The sequence below is a fragment of the Aotus nancymaae genome, unplaced genomic scaffold (assembly GCF_030222135.1).
Source record: "Aotus nancymaae isolate 86718 unplaced genomic scaffold, 86718_ANA_hifiasm-v0.15.2.pri h1tg000083l, whole genome shotgun sequence".
In the NCBI taxonomy this organism is placed as follows: domain Eukaryota; kingdom Metazoa; phylum Chordata; class Mammalia; order Primates; family Aotidae; genus Aotus; species Aotus nancymaae.
In genome coordinates this window covers 2,618,875-2,641,525 of record NW_026988498.1, presented here as the reverse complement: position 1 = coordinate 2,641,525, position 22,651 = coordinate 2,618,875, and the positions used below count along the sequence as shown (strand labels likewise).

General features: G+C 53.1%; 1 protein-coding gene across 6 annotated transcripts in view; it reads right to left on the bottom strand.

Annotated features, from left to right (window-relative positions):
- Positions 1 to 22,205, bottom strand: part of PFKFB3 (6-phosphofructo-2-kinase/fructose-2,6-biphosphatase 3) — an 80,749-nt gene extending 58,544 nt beyond the window's left edge. For 3 of the 6 annotated variants that reach the window (XM_012443411.3, XM_021670603.2, XM_012443415.3), the window contains exon 1: positions 11,216 to 11,467. In XM_012443411.3, the coding sequence (XP_012298834.1) occupies positions 11,216 to 11,420 (205 nt within the window). In that variant the 5' untranslated portion in view covers positions 11,421 to 11,467. Of the gene's footprint in view, positions 1 to 11,215; positions 11,468 to 22,112 lie in introns of those variants that run through there. The other 3 variants (XM_021670605.2, XM_012443416.3, XM_012443412.3) reach the window with 2 other exon arrangements.
- Between the last annotated feature and the right edge of the window lie 446 nt (positions 22,206 to 22,651).

Sequence of the window (22,651 nt, the reverse complement as noted above, 5' to 3'; positions counted from 1 at the left end):
TGGAATCAGCCTGGCACACAATAGGGGCGCCCCACACAGTGGTCGGGTGGGTAAGTGGAGGAGGAATGAATGACGTTATGCACGCCAGCATGTGCCCAGCGTCACAGACAGGACCAAAGCTGGGGCAGAGACACTGGGCAGCTAAAGCTCACCCACTCCCCACAGCCCAGGGTCACTGGGCTTCAGATTCCCAAAGGTCATGTCACCACCAAGGCTGGGGCCAAATCGACATTTGCAGCCTGGGGGCTTCCTTGGATGCCTTGGCTCTCCTACGACCAGGGTCTTCACGCCAGCCCTGAACCAGCATCCACCCTCTCGACAGCCACCCTCATGATGTCCACATCTCAGGTGACCACTCACACACCCACGTGCCCACCTCAGGAGTCTGCCCCCAACACATGCACCTCACATGTCCACCCGACGTGTCCACCCACATGCCTACCTCAGGTATCTGCCCCCAATGTATTCACCCCATATGTTCCAGGCTGTCACTGCCGTACACCGTTTTCCAAGTTCCCCACCTCATCCCTGCATCAGAAACGTCCTGGCCAGGCAGGGTAGTGCACACTTGTAATCCCAGAACTTTGGGAGGCTGTAATGGGTGGATCACCTGAGGTCAGGAGTTCGAGACCAGCCTGACTAACATGGTGAAACCCCATCTCTACTAAATACAAAACAAAAATTAGCCAGGCATGATGGCAGGTGCCTGTAATCCCAGCTACTTGGGAGGCTGAGGCAGAAGAATCACTTGAACCTGGGAGGTGGAGGTTGCAGTGAGCCAAGATTATACCATTGCACTCTGGCCTGGGCAACAAGAGTGAAACTCTATCTCACTGGCTATAAAAAGAAAGAAAGAAAAGAAAGAAAAGGAAAGAAAGAAGAAAGAAAGAGAGAAGATGCATGACCAGGAGAGCCCGGAGCCACAGGATCCAAGAGGCCGGCCTGGGAGGTCAGGCCTCAGCACAAGCAGCTCATCTCCCACAATGGGCAGGAGCAGAAAGTCGGGCGCTGCCACCTGCACCCTGGAACCCAGTGACAGCTGTCTCCTCTCCTAACCAGAACTCACTCGTGAGTCCCACCAGGTAGCATTTTATGTTCATACTGCAGGTAAGGACTTGTTGGAAGAGAGGGTTCTGTGGCTAGGACAGATCTGAAAACCACGATCTAGTCCAAGCCATCAGTCTTCCAGAAAGTGGAACCAGAGACAGCTTGAGTCACTCACAAGTTAGGGGCAGCCAGGGCTAGCACCCAGGTTTCCTGGCATCCATGTCACTTTTCAAATAAACATATTATTGAAATAACATGGAGGCCGGGCACGGTGGTGCAAGTCTGTAATCCCAGTGTTTTGGGTGGCCAAGGCAGGAGGATCGCTTGAGCCCAGGGGTTCAAGATCAGCCTGGACAACAAAGAAGTTAAAACTTAGCCAGGCATGATGGCACACACTTACGGTCCCAGCTGTTTGGGAAGTTGAGTGGGTCGATCACTTGAGCCCAGGATTCAAGGCTACGGTGGGCAGTGATGGCCCCACTGCACTCCAGCCTGGGCAACAGGAGACCCCATCTCTTACACAATCAAATAGGTAAATGAGAAGTGTAACATACATACAAAATGCACAGCTCGACAATCTCACAGGAAAGCATGCCTCTGCAACCCCCACCCATCAACCAGGCCACTACAGAAGCCCCCATGCCCCTGCCATCACCACCCCAAGGGAACCCGTGTCTTGACATCCGATACAGATAATCTGCAGGGTCTTGAACTTCCTATCAGTTCTTCTTGGCCTGGTTTCCCTCCCCCAGCATTTTCCCTAAGATTCTTCTGCTGTGCCCCTTCCTGCATCATTCTGTAGCACTCCACTGCACAAACACCACACTTTATCCATGTTGATGGAACACTGCATCCTTTCTGCTTTGGGGCTCCCACCCTTTGGGGTGCTGCAGTGAACATTCTTCTGTGCACCTTTAGTGCACGCAGCTACACCAAGGCGTGGGCTTCTGGCCTCCTGTGTGCAAATGCTTGGCTCTGGTAAACGCTGCCAAGATGATTATATGGATTTCTTCTCCAATATGAGAGTTCCTGTGAGCCACAGTCTTACCAACATGTGGTCTTTTTCTCGTTAGTCCCTCTGACTAAAACAGGTATAGTAGTAGCTCCCTGTGGCTCTAATTTGCATCTCTTAGATAATTAGGGAGGCTGAATCGCTTTCTGTGCTTTTTGGCCATTTGGGCAGCCTCTTTTATGAACACTGCCAAATGCAGAAGTGGGTTCCCATGCTACGTTTTTGGGGGGGCTTACTTGGTTTGGGTTTTTTTCTTTCTCTACAGTGACTTTGTTGATCTACACAAATAAGAACAACACTGTTCCTGGATAAGAGCCAGGCCCTGGAGCCAGACGACCGGGTTCCTCTTGCAGCCCTCACGCTGGTCAGCAAGAGATCTGGGCGGGTTAGCGCCTGCGGTGCCCCAGCTGTGCCATCTGTCACACAGGGATGACGACAGCACTGTGGTCCCCACGCTCGGATGAGTTCCCACCTACAAACACTGCAGTCTGTGCCAGGCACACCAAGCGCTCCCGCATCAGGATGTTTACTGCAACCCCGACACGCTGTGTACCTGAAAGTGCCCCAAATCACCATGATGGAAAGGAAGGAGAGGAGAGAGAGGGACAGAGCAAGACTGAGAGATGCACTCGCACAACTTCCTGGTCATGATGGCCACTGAAATGACAACCGTATTCTACCTGTGCATGGGAACCAAAGAGGAGGTAAAACTGAGGTTTGAGGAGAGAAGCTGAGGACAATTTAATTTTGAGAGAAAAGAAACAAAGCAGGCTGGGCATGGCAGCTCATGCCCATAATCCCAGCACTGTGGGAGGCAGACGAGAGGATCACTTGAGGTCAAGAAATCGAGACCAACCTGGCCAACATGCTGAAACCCCATCTCTAATAAAAATACAAAAATTACCTGGGCGTGGTGGCGGGTGCCTGTAACCTCAGCTACTTGGGAGGCTGAGGCAGGAGAATCACTTGAACCTGGGAGGTGGAGGTTACAGTGAGCTGAGATCACGCCACTGCACTCCAGCCTGCATGACAGAGTGAGATTGTCTCGAAAAAAGAAAAGAAAAAAAGAAAAGAAAGCAAGCAGAAGCTATTCCTGAGGCCCAGGGTTCTTCCACGCACAGGGACCCCAGAGCTTCCCCCAGCGGAGCTGCAGGAGGGCTGCACGGAGCCCACAGGGCCGGAACCACCAGAACACACTTTCCCACACAGTGGTCCCCCAACCCCGGCTCTCACTCTGCACTGGTCACTGGGTCTCCACAGTCGAGGGGCAGCAGGCCAGTGCCACAGAAACAGAAATATGCCCGACAGGAGAGCCCCAGCTCCCGGCTTCCCCGGTGGGGGCCGCAGGCAGCTCCAGGCCTCCAAGCCCAGGTCAGCCTGGGCCATGGAATCTCTCGCTCCACAGAACTTGAGCCGATGCCTGCGTCCCCTGCCTGCCAGTGTGATGTGGCCGGGCAGGTGTGGAGCCACCATGAGGCAGACGGAACAGAGCTTGTTTATTGTTTACCGGAGAGGACTCTTCTAAGAACTCCTGTCCTGGACTGATAAACTAGGCTGTAGGGCTGGATGGGAAAGGTCAGGATGTCTGCTTCTCCTGGTAAACAGGCCGGATCACTGGCATGAAGGAACCAGATCTGTGCCAGGAGACCAGAATGAATCACAGAGCTCCAAGCCCCTTACTTTACAGAAAAGGAAACTGAAGCTCAGAGAGGTCAGCAGAAAAAAAAATACAGGCTTTGGAGTAAGGACTAATGACTCCTTTTACTGGAACTTGCCTCTTCAAGCCGCTCCAATCTCCACACCTGGTTAGTCCCCAACTCTCAACTCACACAAGGTTTCCCACGCACATAATCTATGTTCTTTCTGTGCCTACTGTCTCTGTGCAGATTAAACTCTAACCACGGCACCTGGACCGCAGGCCCTCGCTCCCATCTCTTCCCCCAGCTTCCCCTGTTCCCATATACTGCACACTCTGTCATCTTCCTAAAACAGTACTTTGCTTCTATTCTTCCCCTGCTCAAAAACAATCACCGGCTCCCTACTGCCACTAAGACCAAGTTCAACCTCCTTAGGCTTCACGGAAGGTCCTCTACGATGGCGCCTCAAGCAACCTTTTCCCTCCCTCTCTCTCCATCCCCGCGGTTGATCTGCTTCTCTCCCAAAACATGCCTTCCCGCCACCCAGCCGCCCAGATCTCCAGAGAACCAGAAACCCCCTTTGCCTCTGTCTGCTCCCTGCCCACCTCCGTGTCTACTAACCTCCCTCCCTTGCTGTTCTCAGAGCATTTATCTTCTGCACTACCTTAAAGACCCATCTGCACCTTTTCAGGTACTGTATACAGGTTAGGGTAGGGGTGTGTGTTTCCATTCACACCCTAAGCCTCTTTAAGTTTGTATCTTGCTCTCTCGGCATCCAGCACAGCCCCAGCTCAACTCCTTCACAGGAAGCAGTGCTGTTTGTAACCTTACAGACAGGACACACCGTGTGGACAGCCTCTTCCTGAGCGCCCCCTCCAGGCTGAAAGCACACACTGCCCAGCCCCAGCAGCTGGGGACTACAGGACGTGCCTCGACCTCTTGAGGGCTGCTGGCAAACAGACATGACCACAAGCAGCGGCTGTGGTGGGACAGTTTCTGCTGCGGAAGTGCCCAGCGTGAGGCTCCAACTCTGCCTAAAAAGTCAGGGAGGGCTTCCTGGAGGAAGGGTGTGAGATGAGTGAAGGAGAGTTCTCAAAGTGGATAAGTAGGCCATAGTGAGGACAGAACTGAGAGAGGACTGAGAGAGGGCGGACGTCCCAGGTAGAAGGACACGCAGGCCGAACCATGAAGGGAACAGAGATCCTGTGTAAGGGGACGTTGGAAGAGCTGGCCCACTGCAGGGGACGCTGGCCTGACAGGGGGCGAAGGCGCAGAGATGAGGATGGAGCAGCCTGCTTCCAGGACGGAGGACAGCTGCACCCAGCACTGCAGTCACGGGAACACCCAGCTCTGTCCTCCCTGAGCACTGAAGTTATCTGCCTTGGGTGGACTTTTTTTTTTTTCCTTTTGAGATGAGGGTCTCATTCTGTGGCCCACACTGGAGTGCAGTGCCACAATCACAGCTCACTGCAGCCTCGACCTACTGGGCTCAAGCAATCCTCCTACCTGAGCCTCCCAAGTAGCTGGAACCACATATGCACCACCACATCTGGCTGATGTTTTACTTTTTTGTAGAGACAGGGTCTCATCATGTTGCCCAGGCTGGTCTCAGACTGCTGGGCTCAAGTGGTCCTCCCACTTACCATTTGCAAACCCTGTGATCTTGGATAAGTCACTTAATCATTCACAACCCGGTTTCCTCATTCGGAACATGGTAAAAGAACACTGGCCCTGTGGAGTTGCAATTTTAAGTAGCAGTGTTTAAATGTGCTTTCTGAATGCTTGCTCACTCTGGCTGCAGTGTCACCGAGTGACAAGTGTGAGAACAGGAAAGGCCAGCGAAGGGCCCTGCCTGCCTGGCTCAGGGCTGCAGCAGAGGAAATGCACCCAGCTCCAGTTTCTCTGCCTCCCCTGCTCCAGCCAGCCCACCTGTGAGCCTCCCTCTCCTTCCTGCAAAGGAGTATGCTTCTCTCTGGCCACATCACGCCTTGCCCTCCCCTGAAGCCGGCTACAGAAACCATAGGACCAAAAAGCACAGCCACATTCCTGATGGGAACTGATCCCAGTCAACAAGCGAGCCAGCAGGGACTTTCTCGCAGTCTCCGGGGGTTCCGGGAGAACGCGTCAGAGCCTCTGCCCCGGACGCCGGTGGTTTTCGGGTTTCCCTCCATGACTAAGCCTCTCAATGGAGTGCTGTGGCAAAAAGAGGAAAGGCACTAAGTCATGCTTTCTGAATCAGCTCCAGCTGCAGAACTCCGGGCTCCAGCCAGGTCTATGGAACCAGAATCTGCACTGAACGCCATCTCCAAAGGACTCCCAGCACCCCAGCTTCAGCAGCACAGGCTCCCTCCCCACTCTCGTTGTGGCTCTGAGCTGAGGTATCCAAACATTTCTGATCACAAACTACTACCCCCAACCTGTTTATCTGTATCTAACATACATGTGCTACTGCACACATTATGTACATGATAGCAATTCCATATAGAAAATGGAAATCCAGGCCAGGAGTGGTGGCTCATGCCTATAATCCCGGCACTTTGGGAGGCCAAGGCAGGAGACTCTCATGAGTCCAGGAGTTTGAGACCAGCGTGGGCAACACAGTGGGACCTCATCTCTACAAAAAATAAAATTAGCCGAGCATGGTGGCACACGCCTGTAGTCCCAGCTTCTTGGGACGTTAAAGCGGGAGGATTGCTTGAGCCCAGGAGGCTGAGGCTGCAATGAGCCGAGATCGTGCCACTATACTTCAACCTAAGTGACAGAGCAAGACAGTCACCAAAAAAAAAAGAAAAAGAGAAAGAAAAGAAAAATTTTAAAAGATTAGTTAAAAATAGAGAACAAAGGGACTCTAATATTTCTTCCTGCACGGAGCAATCCTTTAGCCCTAAGGAAGGGCCTGAGGTGTGTCCTGTCTCACCAGCTGCTGGATTAGGCAGAGTTCCTTTGAGGACCTGTCATCTTCCTCTTCCTGAGTTTTTCTTTTTTTTTTTTACCTGTGAAATCTTTGGACTTTACCCTTGGGCTTTTCTGAAAGCACTTTGCGTCCAGCCCTTACTCTTCTGCCCCAGACCAACCTAGCTCCTCACAGCCCCCAGCGGCTTTCCTGCTCTGCTCAGCCACCACCTCTGCCTCCATACACTGTCCCCACCTCACACTGTCCCCACCTCCCCAAGGTCCCCACCTTTTACTTTTGTTCCTAGTCCTTCCACTCGCACCTCAATGGCTGGCCCCATGAATTTTTGTGGTTGTAAGTTTCTAGTCCAGTTTAAATTTATTTTTATTTTTCAAATATTTTTTGTAGGAAGAAGGTCTCACTAGGTTGACCAGGCTAGTCTCAAACTCCTGGCCTCAGCCTCCCAAAGTGCTGGGATTACACGCACAAGCCACTGCACCCTGCTGTAATCCAGTTTATATCATCATCTTCTATATTTCATTTCTTGGAAAAACAAGAAAGAAAGAATAAAGCAGGGGGGGGGGGAGCGAGTGAGTCTGGAAGGTGGTTTCTTTAACGTTGAAGCAATTAGCATTCTCTCTCCTTTCTAGATTACCAAACAAGGTACTCAGGGTAAAGTGACTAGTCAAGCTACAGAGGCTTTAAATTGCTTCTAGGCACACCATCTCGCCTCTGTTTTGGGATTAAATATCTATTTCCAGAGCTCTGGTAAATGGTAAGCAAGGTTCTTTTGCTTAAAAGGAAAACCATCGTCTTCATTAAAGAACCTCGGGGTGGGCCCAAGGCGTATCTTCCCACCCCCACTTCAAAATAACCACAAACAGAAGTCCCAGAAATTCAATGCAAAAGAGAGAGTCCAAAATGTTACTACTTTAAGGGAACTGCAAATAGGGGACAGGAAAAGTCAAGTCTTTGCCAAGAGCAAGCTCAGCACACGCCCAACGTTTCCACCTTCTCAGCATCCTAGACCCAGAACCGAGAAGAAGCTGGGAAAGCTTTAGGGGAAGGCAAATCCAAGATATAACCATGTTACAGAAACATAAAACTGGGAGCCAGGCAGAAGCCAGTCCTTCCCCAGTGCTCAGACCCTCCCGGCAGCGCTGGGACATCGCCCTGAGGCATAAACGTTTGAGGTGTTCCAAATTCTGAGTGACTTTTGGAGGTTCCACATGTTTGTAAGCCTCTAGAGAGCCCAGGAGACATCACTGAATTCTCAGGCAGTACTGGACACACTCTCCTTGTTCCTTAGCCACCGCCTCCACCGTCAGCAGCGGCAAGTTCATACTCATCTCGTCCAAGGACACCCTTAGGGCCTGAGGAACAGACACTATGGCCCAAGATCACAGCCAAATATCCTGGGGGAAGTGGGTCTACTCTGCATGTGTGGGTGATGCCAGTCTCCTACCCACACCCCGACAACTCCATGGTGGCCCAGGTCTGAGCATTCATGCCCCATGATCACTAAAATTAAGCCCCCCACCTTGCTTGCAGCCACCAGAGACCCAATCACAATCCTCCCTGCACAAGACTGAGAAAGAACAGAAAAGGTGCTCTCCCCCAGGTGCACCTGCCACCCAAGCAGATCCACTGAGACAAGAAAGTATAAGGAGGCCGGGCACGGTGGCTCACGCCTGTAATCCCGGCACTTTGGGAGGCCGAGGTGGGCAGATCACTTGAGGTCAGGAACTCTAGACCATCTGGCCAACACAGCAAGACTTTGTCTCTACTAAAAATAAAAAAATAAAATACAAAATAGCTGGATGTGGTGCTACCTGCCTGTAGTCCCAGCTACTTGGGAGGCTGAAGCAGGAGAATTGCTTGAAACTGGGGGAGTTTGCAGTGAGCTGAGATCGTGCCACTGCACTCCAGTCTGGGTGACAGAGCAAGACTCTGGCTCAAAGCGGGGAAAAAAAGTATAAGAAGTGGGGACTTTCAGTTAACTTTTATGGGGACAACAGGAAGGCGAGGAGGCTTCTGGGCAGATGGATTCCATGGAAGTGCTTTGAATATAAACCTTATAAGTCAGACCACTGGAGCTGCCTCGCTCCTATCGCCCACATTCACCCCCAGGCCTGAATGTAAGGGCTCAAACAGACCTGCAAAAACACTCAGCACCTGCAAGCAGGCAGCTGCTGTGTAAACATCCCATCCCACTTTCTGGCCCATTAAACCCATGCACAAATGAATGGTGGTAGCAGCTGCCAAACTGTCATTGCTGGGTGGACAGTTCCTTTAGACAAGAATCATAAGGCCCGCTTAGGAAGCACTGAGGAGTGCAACAGGGTCTCCAGTGGCCGCAGGCAGGGTGGGATCCGGATATTCGGCCGGGCCACATACAAGCATTTTATGCTTAGCTGCTTGTGTAATCCCCACAACTGCATAAGGCTGACAGATTAAGGAACCAAAGCACAGAGACATTAGAGAAATTCTCCAAGGTCACACAACTACTCAGTGGCAGAGGTGGCATCCAAACCCAGGAGGGCTGACTGAAGCCACCGTTGTGCCTCGCTCATGGGCATCCTCAGCCTCCAGCCTGAGGCAGCGCATTCTAGGACTGCTCCCGAATACAAGCATGGTCAGGGTGCGGGGCCAGGGCCTTGGTTCAGCAAGTGAGAGCAAAGGGGAAGATCCCAGGACTCACTACCTCATCATCTCCCACCAGCCACCACCACCTCCAGTCACCCCTACCTAAGCTGCCCTTCTGCATGAAAATGCTGGGGCTGGAGAGTGGGGCAGGCTAGGGAAAGAAGACAATGGGATTTAACTTGCCCCTATAGAGTTAGACAGCATCCTTGGAGTTAAAGATTTCAGCAATCAGTTAACATGCAAACTGAGCTGCTACCCATCATAGAGATGCAGATGAAGGATCTGAGGGTGTGACCTAGAAGCAAGCAGGAAAGACCTAGGGACTTAGCAAGGGAGAAAGGACCAGAAAGAGGAAAAGAGAAACATCATTTCACCCTCTCGCTTAGGGCTGGGCTGGGCTGGGCTACCTTCATAAATACCCAATTCCTTAACACCCTGAGGGCAGAGGAAAGCAACCAGACTAAGGTAGTTTAGGATGAATAACAGGAGATCCCTTGAAAGGAAGAAAAGAGGACTAGCAGAGATATCTTCTGGAGCTCCACCAACTGCTCAGGGCTTCTAGGCAACCAGATAGGGATGCTGCCTCAGGTAATCCAATGGGGGAAGAAAATTCAGCTATTTTCTGGCTGGGTTCTTGATAAGAAACTGTAGGCTGAAGGCAATGGCTCAGGCCTGTAATCCCAGCACTTTGGGAGGCACATCACGAGGTCAAGAGATAGAGACCATCCCAGCCTCCCGAATTCTCGGAGGACTACTACCTAGGGGGCGGAAACATACTCGAGCAAAAGTTACTTCTCCAGGCCTCAGCTCTTCCTCTGTGGGTCCCACTGCTGGTCTAGGCATATGGGGTGGAGTGTCCGATTTGCAAAAAAGAAGGGCTAGGAGAAGGGCAAAGGGGGGCAGTGGAACGCTGTGACCACATCTGTTTAACTCAAAGTCATGATTATTCTTTTAGCAAGGCCAAGGGCGCCTGGGCCCCTTGTTAGAGGGGCAATGGGCCAGAAATGGGTACTACTCCCGTTTCTGACTTGCTGGTGAGATGGGAGGCCACCTCCATCTGAGAGTAGCCCTGGAATCCTCCTCCAACCAGTGACAATGTCCCTTTTCCCCTGAGGTAGACAATGACAAAGCTAAACAGGGCTGGACAAACCCTCCAGTCCAAAGAAATCCATCAATACAGAAATGCTTTATTACTTCATGAATAATTGCAACATCATTGTTTAAAAAGGAACCCATTCCACTAAAATAGATGCATCAGGTGAAGGAGGAAGAGGCTCAGAAAAAAAAAAAAATCCTGAGCCAGGCGCGGTGGCTCACGCCTGTAATCCCAGCACTTTGGGAGGCTAAGGCGGGTGGATCACTTGAGGTCAAGAGCTCGACACCAACCTGGCCAACATGATGAAACCCCGTCTCTACCGAGGTGGCTCACACCTGTAATCCCAGCACTCTGGGAGGCCGAGGCAGGTGGATCACCTGAGCTCCTAGTTCGGGGCCAACCTGGCCCACATGGAGAAACCCCTTCTCTACTAAAAATTACAAAAATTAGCTAGGTGTGGTGGTGGGCACCTGTAATCCCAGATCCTCGGGAGGCTGAGGCAGGAGAATCACTTGAACCCGAGAGGCAGAGGTTGCAGTGAGCGGAGATAGCACCACCGCACTCCAGTCTGGGCGACAGAATGAGGCTCTGCCTCAAAAAAAAAAAAAAAAAAAAAAAAAAGAACAAAACACAAAGCAAAAAGAAAAGAAAAGAAATAATGGGTACCAGGCTTAGTACCTGGGTGACGATATAACCTACAACAAACGAGTTTACTCATATAACAAACTTAAACATTACAAAAAATAGACCCATCAAGAAAAGGCAAGGGCTTTGGAGCAGAATTTGCATCTGAGGTCCACTATTCTCCCACTAACATAGGTAAACACCTGGTGCCTGGAAAGAACGCCAGACAGGTTCATCCCTGTCCACTCTGTGTAACTGACCTGAAATTCTCCGCCTGGGAAAGTCTGTTTTGTGCCCCGAGGCAGAATGAAACCAGTCTAGTCTCTTGCTCATGAGAAAGTCTTTCATATACTTCCAGACAGAGGTCAAGGGTCCGCAGTCCTGCCATGTCTGGGTAAAACATCCCCAATTCTTCAACCATGCCTCACGTGACTTATTTTCCTGACCCTTCACCCGCTCAGTCATCACTCTCCCCAAATTCACTCAGGTAATCCACGCAGGCCCTCTTCATGAAGATTCGGATAGAGCCACAGACCCAGTGTATACGAGGTCCTCGGGAGGGTCTGGGGCCCACACCGGGGGCTAGAAGCGGTCCCTGGGTGCTCAGGGAGCTTGGGCGGCGCCTCCACCGCGGACCTGCCCCGGACCCTCATCCACGCGCGGGGCGGGGTGGGCCGCCCGCTTCTCCCGTGCTCTCAACCCAGAAGGAAATTGGCTGCACGCCCGGGCCGCCCCGCAGAGTCCAGATGCTTAAAGCCCTCGCAGTCTGTTTCCTCTCCTGCGGCCAGCACGCCCGCCGCAACCCCACCCAACTCCGGGACTTGCAAAAACACCTGCCCGGCCTATTTCCTCTGGAGTATTTACAAAGCACAGCCGCTCCCAAGCCTTCTCGGAAAACACCATTTGCCGGGAACACGGCCCCAGAGCCCCAGAGCCCCAGAGCCCCAGAGCGCGGGAGGCCCTGCACCGGATCCACGCGGAGCTCACGAGCCGGACAGGCGCCGCGGGGAAGTCTGGGGCGGCGCGCGGCTGCACGTGAACGCGGCGTGCCGCGCGCCCCGAGAGGGGCGGGGCGAGCGCTGACCGGCTCGTGCTCCGCGGGCCGCAGCCAATCCGCGCGGATCACCTCAGGCCCCGCCCCCTGCCGGTCCCGCCTGCCCACACCGGCCCTGCCACGCCCCTGTCGGACCCGCAGCTGCTCCGGAGGCCCGGGGCCCAGCTGGCTTAGGCGCCCGAGATGCACCTGGGATGGAACAGGGGCGTGGTGCAATGGGGGGAGTGGGGTTGGGGACGCTCACCGTGCCCAGAGCGGGGCTCCCGGGAGCTGAAGTCCCGCCAGGCCCCCGACCTCCCAGCTGGGTACCCCCTGACCGCCCTATCTCACCACCCTCAGCACAGGGACCTGCCTCTGCCCGCACGACGCCAGACTCCAGGTGTATCTAGGACTAGAGAGTTGACATCCAGTCTATATAGGGTTGAGGGATTACCTTAAAAGTTCCTTTGGTTTGTTAAAAAAGTAATACACACTCTTGCAATGATCGAGAGTGATAGAGGGAACATAAAATATTCGTCGTGGAGTTCCCTTCCAGACTCTCCCATCTCTGCTGATATTTTTTAAGCCCCAGGAGGTTTCGTGTTGGCCCCCATCTCTGCTCTGAATGTCTGACCTCCCTCTACTCTGTGTCATCATTCATGGGGTGGGGGTCAGAGGATATCACGAGGAAGTTTATGTTGCTAAGGAGTACAACCAGTAGCAAAGGAGATTCAAGATGAAGACAACACTCCTGGGGAAAACACAGAAAGCAAATGAAAGATGTAATTATGGAACGGGGGAAAGAGAGGAAGAACTCTGTGCTACTGGTCTGGAATAACTGATCCGTTTGAATTTACAATTTTAAAATGGTTCCCAGCTCCATCCATGGAAAAGGGAACACGGACACTCCAGTAGCAAGAAGCAGCACACGAAAGCCCAGATCCAGGCTTCTAAGGACCGTTCTCCACTGAAAGTACCGGGGGCTCCTTGGAGGAGTGGCTGATCCCAAGGCCGAGACTGGGAAGGACACAAGGAGCCTGGAACAGGAGCTAAGGCAGAGCTCAAAAGCTGACAGGGGTGTGTCAAGAACACAACAGCCAGCCTGAAAGGGTTCTCAGCCAAGCTTGAGCATCAATTGAGTATATCGGGAATGAATCCTAACACATGCAATGATAATTTTAAAAATACCGGAGTCCACACTGGTACTGTTAATAATAAAAATGAAATTAAAGCTAATAAAAGGGAGGATGGACAGGGAAGAGCTTCTTTACAAAAGAAGGGCAACTAATAAATGTGGAAAGAATGACAAAAATAGTAAATAGCCATTTTATAGGACATTTGACTTCTAGAATATTTTCACTAAAGACACAAGCTATTTACAGATTCAGTTTCCTTTGCTGTTATTATGAGGCAGCAAGTTGACAAAATCCTTGTTTCCATTTTCTAATAAGTCTGTTTGGCAGAATTGCTTTTTTACATATTTTTTTCAGACAGATTCTTGCTCTGTTGCCCAGGCTGAAGTGCAGTGGCACAATCTTGGCTCACTGCAACCTCTACCTCTTAGGATCAAGTGATTCTCCTGCCTCGGCCTCCCAAGTAGCTGAGACTACAGGTGCCTGCCACCACGTCAAGCTAATTTTTGCATTTTTAGTAGAGAAGAGGTTTTCCCATGTTTCCCAGGCTGATCCTGAACTCCTGACCTCAGGTGATCCACTTGCTTTGGCCTCCCAAAGTGCTGGGATTACAGACGTGAGTCTCCACGCCCAGCTCAGAATTGCTTTAAAAAGATAATTTGGGCCAGGCACGGTGGCTCACAACTGTAATCCCAGCACTTTGGGAGATATAGGCGGGCGGATCACTTGAAGTCAGGAGTTCTAGACTAGCCTGGCCACCATGGAGAAACCCCATCTCTACTAAAACTACAAAAATTAGCCGGGCGTGGTGGTGGTGGGCACCTGTAATCCCAGCTGCTTGGGAGGCTGAGGCAGGAGAATCACTTAAAATCTGGGAGGCAGAGGTTGCGGTAAGCCGAGATTGTGCCAGTGCATGACAGCCTGGGCAGCAGAGCAAGACTCCGCCTCAAAATAAATAAATAAATAAATAAATAAAAATGAATTAATTAATTAAAAAGAGAATTTGCTCTTCTTTGGAGGCTGGGCATGGTGTCACATGCCTATAATCCCAGCACTTTGGGAGGCCAAGGTGGGAGGCCAGCTTGGATGACACAGGGAGACTTTGTCTCTACAAAAAGTTTTTTTTAAAAAAAAAAAAGCATAGTGTGATGGTGGGTATCTGTGATCTCAGCTACTCAGAACGCTGAAGCAAGAGGATCGCTTGCGCCTGGGAGGTGGAGGCTGCAGTGAGCCATGATCATGCCACTGCACTCCAGCCTGGGAGACAGATCACGACCCTGTCTCTGAAAATGAACACTCAAATGGGCGTGGTGGCTCACACCTGTAATCCCAGCACCTTGGGAGGGCAAGACGGGTGGATCACAAAGTCAGGAAATCGAGACCATCCTAGCTAACATGGTGAAACCCTGTCTCTACTAAAAATAAAAATAAAAATAAAAAAATTAGCCGGACGTGGTGGCACACATCTGTAGTCCCAGCTACTCAGGAGCCTGAGGAGGAGAATTGCTTGAAGCCAGGAGATGGAGGTTGCAGTGACCCAAGATCACGACACTATACTCCAGCCTAGCCAACAGGGCGAGACTCCATCTCAAAAAAAATAAAAAATAAAAATAAATAAAATAAATAAAAATACACACATATATATATGTACATATATATATACTATCTCTTTCTTGGGAGCTAAGCAGTGGGTAACACACAGACACACAGAATGGCATAGTCATTGGAGACTCCAAAAGGTGGGAGGGCGGTGGGGGGTGAGGGTTCAGAATTGATGATTCCATGTCTGCACACAGAAAATCTGCACTAGTGCCTCCTAAACTTATCGACATTTTAAGAAAGAAAAATATCTTCCAAAGTTTCAAGCCAGTAGCCCAGGGCCATAAAGTGAACTTTCTTATTCTTTCTTTTTGTGTTCAAACACGAATGATGTTTTTACATCTATTTGTCTAAAATGAGGCCTTTTCTACTGAATTTCCTCAGCTACCAGATCCACAGCCCTCCTATATTCGTGTGTTCAGAATGTTCCTTGTGCAAACGTCCCAGAGAGATTTGGCCCTTGCAGGTGGCTGGTTATCGGGGTGCCTTCCACCCTCCTGCCAGACGCTTCCTCCCCCGCTGCCTGGCTCAGGAAGCCTGCATGGAGGGTCAGAGGCTCCACAGCAGCTGACGGGTGCATTCCCCAGCAGGGTCTCTGCCTCACCCGGACCACCCGGCACTTGCAGCAGGACCGGAATCACACTAGAGCCTGGCTGTAAGAAGCATTCCAGACATCGGTTCCCACTGCAGAGCCTGGGAAGGGAGCTGTCCGGCTCCCCAGCCTCTGCAGTGGGAGCTGATGCCCGGAACAGGCATCTCAAAAGAGTGGATCACCACCCATTAGTGGCCTTGAAATCAATTTACTGGAATAAGAGCCAAAATAAGCCCAGAATCTTTCTTAATGAAATGGAACAGACTAGAAAACGTCGGCATGTACAGTATTGTCTGAGGATAAGTATTGTTTCAGGATGTTTTTTGTCCAGGCTTCAAGGCAGAAACTATCAAATCAGAATTTCTGGGGCATCAGGCTTTTTTTTCTTTTTTTAAGCTCCCCAGTGAATTCTAACGTGCAGCCAGGAACAAGAGCTGCAGGAGTGCGGTTCTGTCCTTCCGAGAAACGAGGCATCCCCACCACGGCTGTGAGCCAGCGCCTGCACATCGCCATAGCCTTTCCCTGAAGTCCGCCTGCATCAAACAGGTCTACCCCACGCCTAGGCAAGAGCTTCCTCTTTCTGGCTTCCTTTTGAAAGCCCACACTTCTCAAGGGGTACCCTCCCGACTTCCTGTTCGCCCCTGGCTGCCTGATCAGATCTTTCTCCACTCCTGTGGCTGGATGAGCCTCCAGGATGATTCGGCAGCCTCAGGGGAGGACTTTCAGAATCCGATCGCCAGGGGTCAGTATCTAAAGCAGACAGTCAGGACGCCAGACCAATTCCACCCTAAGAAAGCACAGTCACCCCTCAAGCCGCAGTAGCACCCCAGCATTCTCACCTGTGCAAGGGGCCATGGCCTCTGGGAAATCTGCTCCTTGCTCCTCTGACTGAGGACTGGGGCATACCGGATCTCACTTTCTGACAAGTGAGTGTTGACGCCCAGGCCAGGGGAAGTGTGTTTTTCAGCTGTCACGTCAAAGCCCCTTCCGGAGCCATGGCTGGAGACGCTGCTTGCAGAAGTGACACGACTACCAAACCCCTCTGCTCTTCACACACCTGTGGCTGCCCCAACCAGAACCTCGACGTCCCTGGGGCCAGCTCCCCAGGTCAGACCTGCACGAGAGATGCCACCAAGAGTCATGTACACTGCTGGTGGGAACTATGGTAAGTGGGACAGTGTTCCACACACTGGGGCTCTCTTCCTGTGTCCCTGTCGCTGCTGTCCTGGTCCCCCGGCCTAACCGCCCGGCTGGAGATCGAGGAATTATTCCTCTGCAGTTACGAATGATAGGCACTCTCTGGTTTTTGTTGTTATTGTTGTTGTTTTGAGCTGGAGTCTGGCTCTGTTGGTTGAGCTGGAATCAGGCTGGAATGCCGTAGCACGATCTTGGCTCACTGCAACCTCCCCCCCCAGATTCAAGTGATTCTCCTGCCTCAGCCTCCCAAGTAGCTGGACTACAGGCACCCACCACCACTCATGGCTAATTTTTTGTACTTTTAGTACAAAAGTATGGGCTTTCACCATGTTGGTCAGGCTGGTCTCAAACTCTTGACATCAAATGATCCACCTGCCTCAGGCTCCCAAATTGCTGGAATTACAGGCGTGAGCCTCCGCACCCAGCCTAATAGGCAGTTTTTGTATTCTTTATCATTTCCTGCGTTTTCCAAGTAGCCTAGAGTTGGACATATAAAGAAAGCACTAGGGCCTGGTGCGGTGGCTCATGCCTGTAATCCCAGTACTTTGGAAGGCCAAGGTGGGCGGATCACAAGTTCAAGAGATCGAGACCATCCTGGCCAATATGGTGAATCTCTACTAAAAATACAAAAATTAGCCGGGCATGGTGGCATGCGCCTGTGGTCCCAGGTACTCCTGAGGCTGAGGCAGAAGAATCGCTTGAACCCAGGAGGCAGAGATTGCAGTGAGCTGAGATTGTGCCACTGCACTCCAGCCTGGTGACAGAGCAAAACTCCTTCTCAAAAAAAAAAAAAAAAGAAAGAAAGCACTAGGACTTCCAACTTTTGAAATTAATTAAACGTTTTCCTCTGACTGCTATGCACAGTCATTCTTTCCTGATATACAGGAAAAAAGACCTGCTGCTAGGTGACTTAAAGGATTCTTTGTCCAGGAGCCACCTGAAAGACCCACAGACCCATGATCACTACAACCTGACATCGGAGTCAGAAGGTTCCAAGCTGTCTTAATAGGAGAGAATCTAGAATGTGCATTCAAGAACTTGGATCCCCACACTGATGTTTTTGGTCCATAAATTTCAAACCTGGAGTCAAAGCTGAAGGAGCGCATAGCCTGGAGGATTCAAGGTCATGGCCTCTCCGTTTGCCACTTGCCTGAAAACTTGGCCAGCCTCTGACCTGGAGATGCAGGGAGATACCAGGTCGTGTGCCCAGGACAAAGTCTTTGGAGGACAAAAGTGCAGGCGGAATTAATTCCTTTGGCTTCCTACAGCCGACTTAGCCAGGAAGCCTGGGGGCTGGAGACTCCGTGTGTGCGACAAGCATCCAATCGATTAGGAAGCATCAATCTCCAATTAGAGAGGATCTTAGCTCACCCCCTTCTTTGACAGGTGGGTAAACTGAGGCCAGGTGCTCTTAAATGGTTTCCATGAAGGGCCCCTGCGTCACGCAGCCCGCAGCATAACTCCCACTGCCTATGCCTTCCTACCTGAGCAGCTTCCGGAACTGTCCCCTGCAGCAAAGGGTCTGTAGACATGACCACAGTCCTGCAGAATGAGCGGAGGGAATGGTCTCCATGTGCAGATGCTCAGAAAGTCGTGCTGTTGAGGGCCAGGAGGTGGTGGGTATGATGAAGAGACTTGAGGCTCTGGCCTCAGACCACATCCTCCCTGGGGCACATCCTCCCTGCCCACTGTCCCCCATCGCCTGGGTCCTCCCCACCCTTCCCATGCCTCTCCTGTGACATTGTGGCTCCTTTCCCCATGTTCATCTTATCCAGTTTCATCTACGTACAAATATTGGGAAAGACGGGAGGACAGTGTGATTGGGTTTCCAGCCCGAGAGGCTGAGGCAATAGGAAGACCACTATGTCTGTGCTGGGACTACAAGTTCACGCCACCACCCCAACTGATTTTTAAAATTTTTGGTAGAGACAGGGTCTGGCTATGTGGTCTAGGCTGCTCTCAAATTCCTGGACTTAAGTGATCCTCCCATCTCAGCCTCCCAAAGTGCTGGGGTTACAGGCGTGAGCCACCACACTGGCTCATCTATTCTGTTTTTAAGGAGAGAAGCTCTTGCAGAGGAATAACTGCCCCAGCGTCCCTCCACTGTGGTTCCCAAAGTTAATCATGATATCCATGACTTCCTCTCCATGTCCAGCTGAAGGGCTTCCTGCCTCTTTTTCTTCTCATGAATTTCTTTTGTTTCACATCAGGACACTAACTTCTTCTTCTAGACAGATTGGCCAAAGATGCAGCCCTTCCTCCCACTCTAACCACCGTCACCCTGGAGACACACCAGGAAGAGCTGAGCCCTGAACTCAGTGCTCACACCGTCCTTCCCCCACCTGGGCCGAGACTGCTGCTGTCAGCTGTAGCTCCAACCTCACGCTGAGCATAGGGGACACGGCCCAGATGCAGCCACCACCCACCTGATACGCTTCCTGCCTGCCACATGCCATGCCACTGGGGTCCATGTCGGGCAGGTAGAATATGAGGTCTAAGTCTCTCCATTCTAGCCAGCACCATGGCACCAACCCAACCACGGCCTGTGTGACAGTCCAGGAGGTCAGCCAGTGCCATGCCCCCTCAATGCAGAGTTCAGCCTCCTCAGGTGGGGCTCCTGCTGGGAACGGCTCTGCATTGGACTCCCCTCCCAGGCACGTGCTGGAGAGCACCACAGATGGGCTCCAGGGAGGAGACACTATGTCTTTATGTTACGCTGGTACCTGGTGTGTGCTGGTACATAGCAAGTGCTCAGTCTAGAGAATGAATGAATGACGTGGCATACAACCACTCACCCTTCCCGTGGCTACATTCAGTAGCCATCCACTAGTTCCTCCCATAAGTGAGGGACAGGATCAGCACCTAAGATCTTTGATTGCTTCTCTGTTGTCCCCTCAAGACCCTCGCTCCTCCAAAAGGGAAACCCACCCAGCTCCATGTCCCAGCAGGCCTTCCTGTATGGACCACACCGTCAGGCTCCCCAGCCCTCTGGCTGCCAAAGCTGTGAGATCAGAGGGAGGAAGCAGTGAGGTCTGGGTGGGGATTCTCCCAGCTCCCTCTCTGCAGGCTACACTCTGCCTGCCCGCTCTGATAGAGCTCAGCTTGACATTTTCAACGTAGAGGTGCCAATGCCCAGGGCTCTGCACTATCCCATCTGGTTTTCCCATCACCAAACCTTCCCATCATTAAACTCCTTGACTTGCCCATTACCACCGGGCCCCTGATGGAACTGATCCCAAAGTCTGAAGCTTGTCAAGAGGCAGAAGCACAGCCTGGGGAGGGAACCCACAGCTGTCCCTGCCGGCTTCCAGCCCCCAAAGGACGCCTTCTCCAGATGGCTTCTCTTGGTTTGGGAGGAGGGCGGTAAAGTCTTTTCATTTCCCAATTTTTAAATTACTTTTCTGAATAGTTAACACATTCAGATGGCTCAATGATCAAAAAATACAGAAAGGTAGCTGCACCGCCGTCTCCTGCAGCTCTGACGGTGCAGGGTTGAGGTGCCCTGCTGTCCCTCACAGGAGGTCCTTGATCCCCCCAAGCAGCTTCAGACCACCGCTCCGCACCAAACCCAGCCACGCCCTGGCTCCCTGAAGTTCCCACTTGCTATGCTTGCTTCTAAGTGAGAGCTCCCACCTGCAGCAACTGGGGAAGCTCTGTCCAGATGAAGCCTCCAAGAGCCGGTGCCCTGGCTCACACCAGAGCGTCTGGGACATGCAGGCAGCGCTTATGCCAAGCAAGACCGTTTCTTACACCCCGGGGACTCCAGGAAGTAGCATCTGCCAAATAGGAGGACAACATTTTCCCTCTCCAGGCAGCAAGGTCTCTTCAGATTAAACAACAAAAACAATAACCGACAAAACCAAAGCTTACCTTGGTTGGCAGTTCGCAAATGTTTTGTCCTGTGTGATCTAATCGTGCACTAAGATATATTGTCATAAGGCAAAATCTTCACGTGCAAACAATACATTAGCAGCTTGGCTGTTTAATACCTTGCTGCATAAGGCACCCTACTGGGCGCCCTGACAAGTAAAGTCTGTCCCTTTTAGGAGTTTGCCAACTAGAGCCCACAATGACAAAAGTGGGCAGAAGTGATGAAATCCGAGAAAAATGATTGTCCCCTGAAGTTAATGAGTAGGGGACGGACTCTGAGAGCCTCCAGAGAACCCAGAGAGTCAAGGTGGCCACATCAGACCTGGATTAATGGAGACATGGGGGACAGCGGCTGTGGGACTAAACGTGTCCCTCTGACGCTGACAGAGGAGTGGCAGAGCCCCTGCTTGCTGTCTGTCACCTTCCTTCTGGCCTCCTTCCCCATCTCCCCACCCCAACAGGACAGGAGAGTCAGCAGCCAGCCCCTTCGCCGCCAGGAGCTCATGCTGATACCTAGGCACACTCTGTTTGAAAGACAAGTCCAGTACAGCCTCTAGGCAACTGGAACCCCACGCTGGCCATTCCTCTGAGTTATGAGAGAAGAGAGACAGGAGGGTGGGTGCGGGAAGGGGAAGACAGCACGGCACAGGGCCAGTGCCTGGGGAGGCCAGGCTGCCCCCTCTTCAGTCCCCAACGACCTCAGTGTCCCCAGGTCGCAGTGGGGGAGTCTTGTGTCTTGAGTGACAATCATCACCAACCAACCCAGACAGACAGCTCAGGGATCACACAGCTCTGATGTGAAAGTCAAATCCAGGCCCCCTCCCCACACTTCTGCAGCTCCCCTTCTCTCCCGCGGCTTCCAGCTGAGAGTGGCCCAGAGCTCTGGGCAGTGCTGAGCCTCCACCACCCGGCCTGTAAACCAGAGTCGAGTGCGCTGGGACCCCTCCGGGGCCAGCAGGGGCCACGGGGTAGCCGGGCTTTTCTGGCAGTCCCGGCACGCAGGGTGGAGAAGGCAGAGGGCAGCCCCTGCAGGAGGGGCCGGGCCGCGCTCATCAGCGGGCCTGGGTTTGCTTTCCCGGGAAGAGCTCCCAGCCTCACGCGGCCGTCACTATTCATGTGCCGGTTTTGCTCAGAAGGCAACTGAGGTTGGGCGCTGAAAAGACTTCCCTGGGGTCAGAGGACCGGAGGGGCAGAGGCGGGACCCAGGCCCGAGCTGCCCCTCACTGTGCCCCCGAGCGCACTGCGCCCACCCTCGGGACCCCGGGCCCTGCCGCTCTCCGAGTCTCTCCGGGTCCGGGGCCCTGGTCTATCCGCGGCTCGTGGCTGGTGCGCAGCGGGACGCGGAAATTCGCCTCAAGTGCCGCCCCCGGTTCGGGCACGTGGTGGCGGCCGCGGAGTCGCCAGCGGGGACGCATCGGACTGGAGGAGATAGCACAGGTCTGGAGAGACAATGCAGAGGAGACGCGAGGCCTGAGGGAGACGCGCGGGACCGCAGGGGACCCGCGGGGCCGGAGGAGACAGTGCGGATCTGGAGGGACCCGCGGGGCGGGGGCGCAGCGCGGGGCCGAGGGCACCAGGCGGCGCACGTCTCGCTTGGCTCCAGCCGGCACTGCCACAGCCCGGGCGCTCAGGGCTTCCGCGCAGGGCGGGGACCCAAGGCTCCGGCACCCACAGGCGACTGTGCAGGTCCCCGCGCGCGCTGTGGGCGTGGGCCGCGTCACCGGGAGTCCTACCTTTCCTGAAGGGCATCGCGCCGGGGGAGCTCCCCGCGGGGCCGGCCCGCGACACCCAGGCAGGACGACGTCCAGGCGGCAGCCCCGCGGCTCGGGGCGCCTGCGGGCGGCGGGGCGGGCGAGGGAGGGGAAAGGGACATATTTGGTCAAAGCCTGGCGCGTCACGGCGCGGAGGAGGATCCGCGGCTAGGCAGGAAGGGCGGGGCGGCGCCAGCCGTGCGCTCTGGGCTCCCTCAGGCTGCTAGGGAAGCCTGGGCGGGAGCTGGGTCGCCTCGTCCCGCCCTGGTCCCCCCGACCACCAGTCCCTCAGGGGCGGCCCGCAGCCCCCCAGACGCGGAACTTGTCGGCCCTGGAGCTGCCGCCTGCCTTTGCGGACTCCACGGGACCGGGGAAGATTGGTCAGAGAAGAAACCAACTCCTTCTTTTGCGCCTTCGGGCTGTTCGGGCCATCCTTCTCGAAGGACAGGACTTGGGGAAATTTCATCCCGCTTTTACTTTTATGTCCTATGGGCACAGGGAACACGCTCAAATAACCAGCT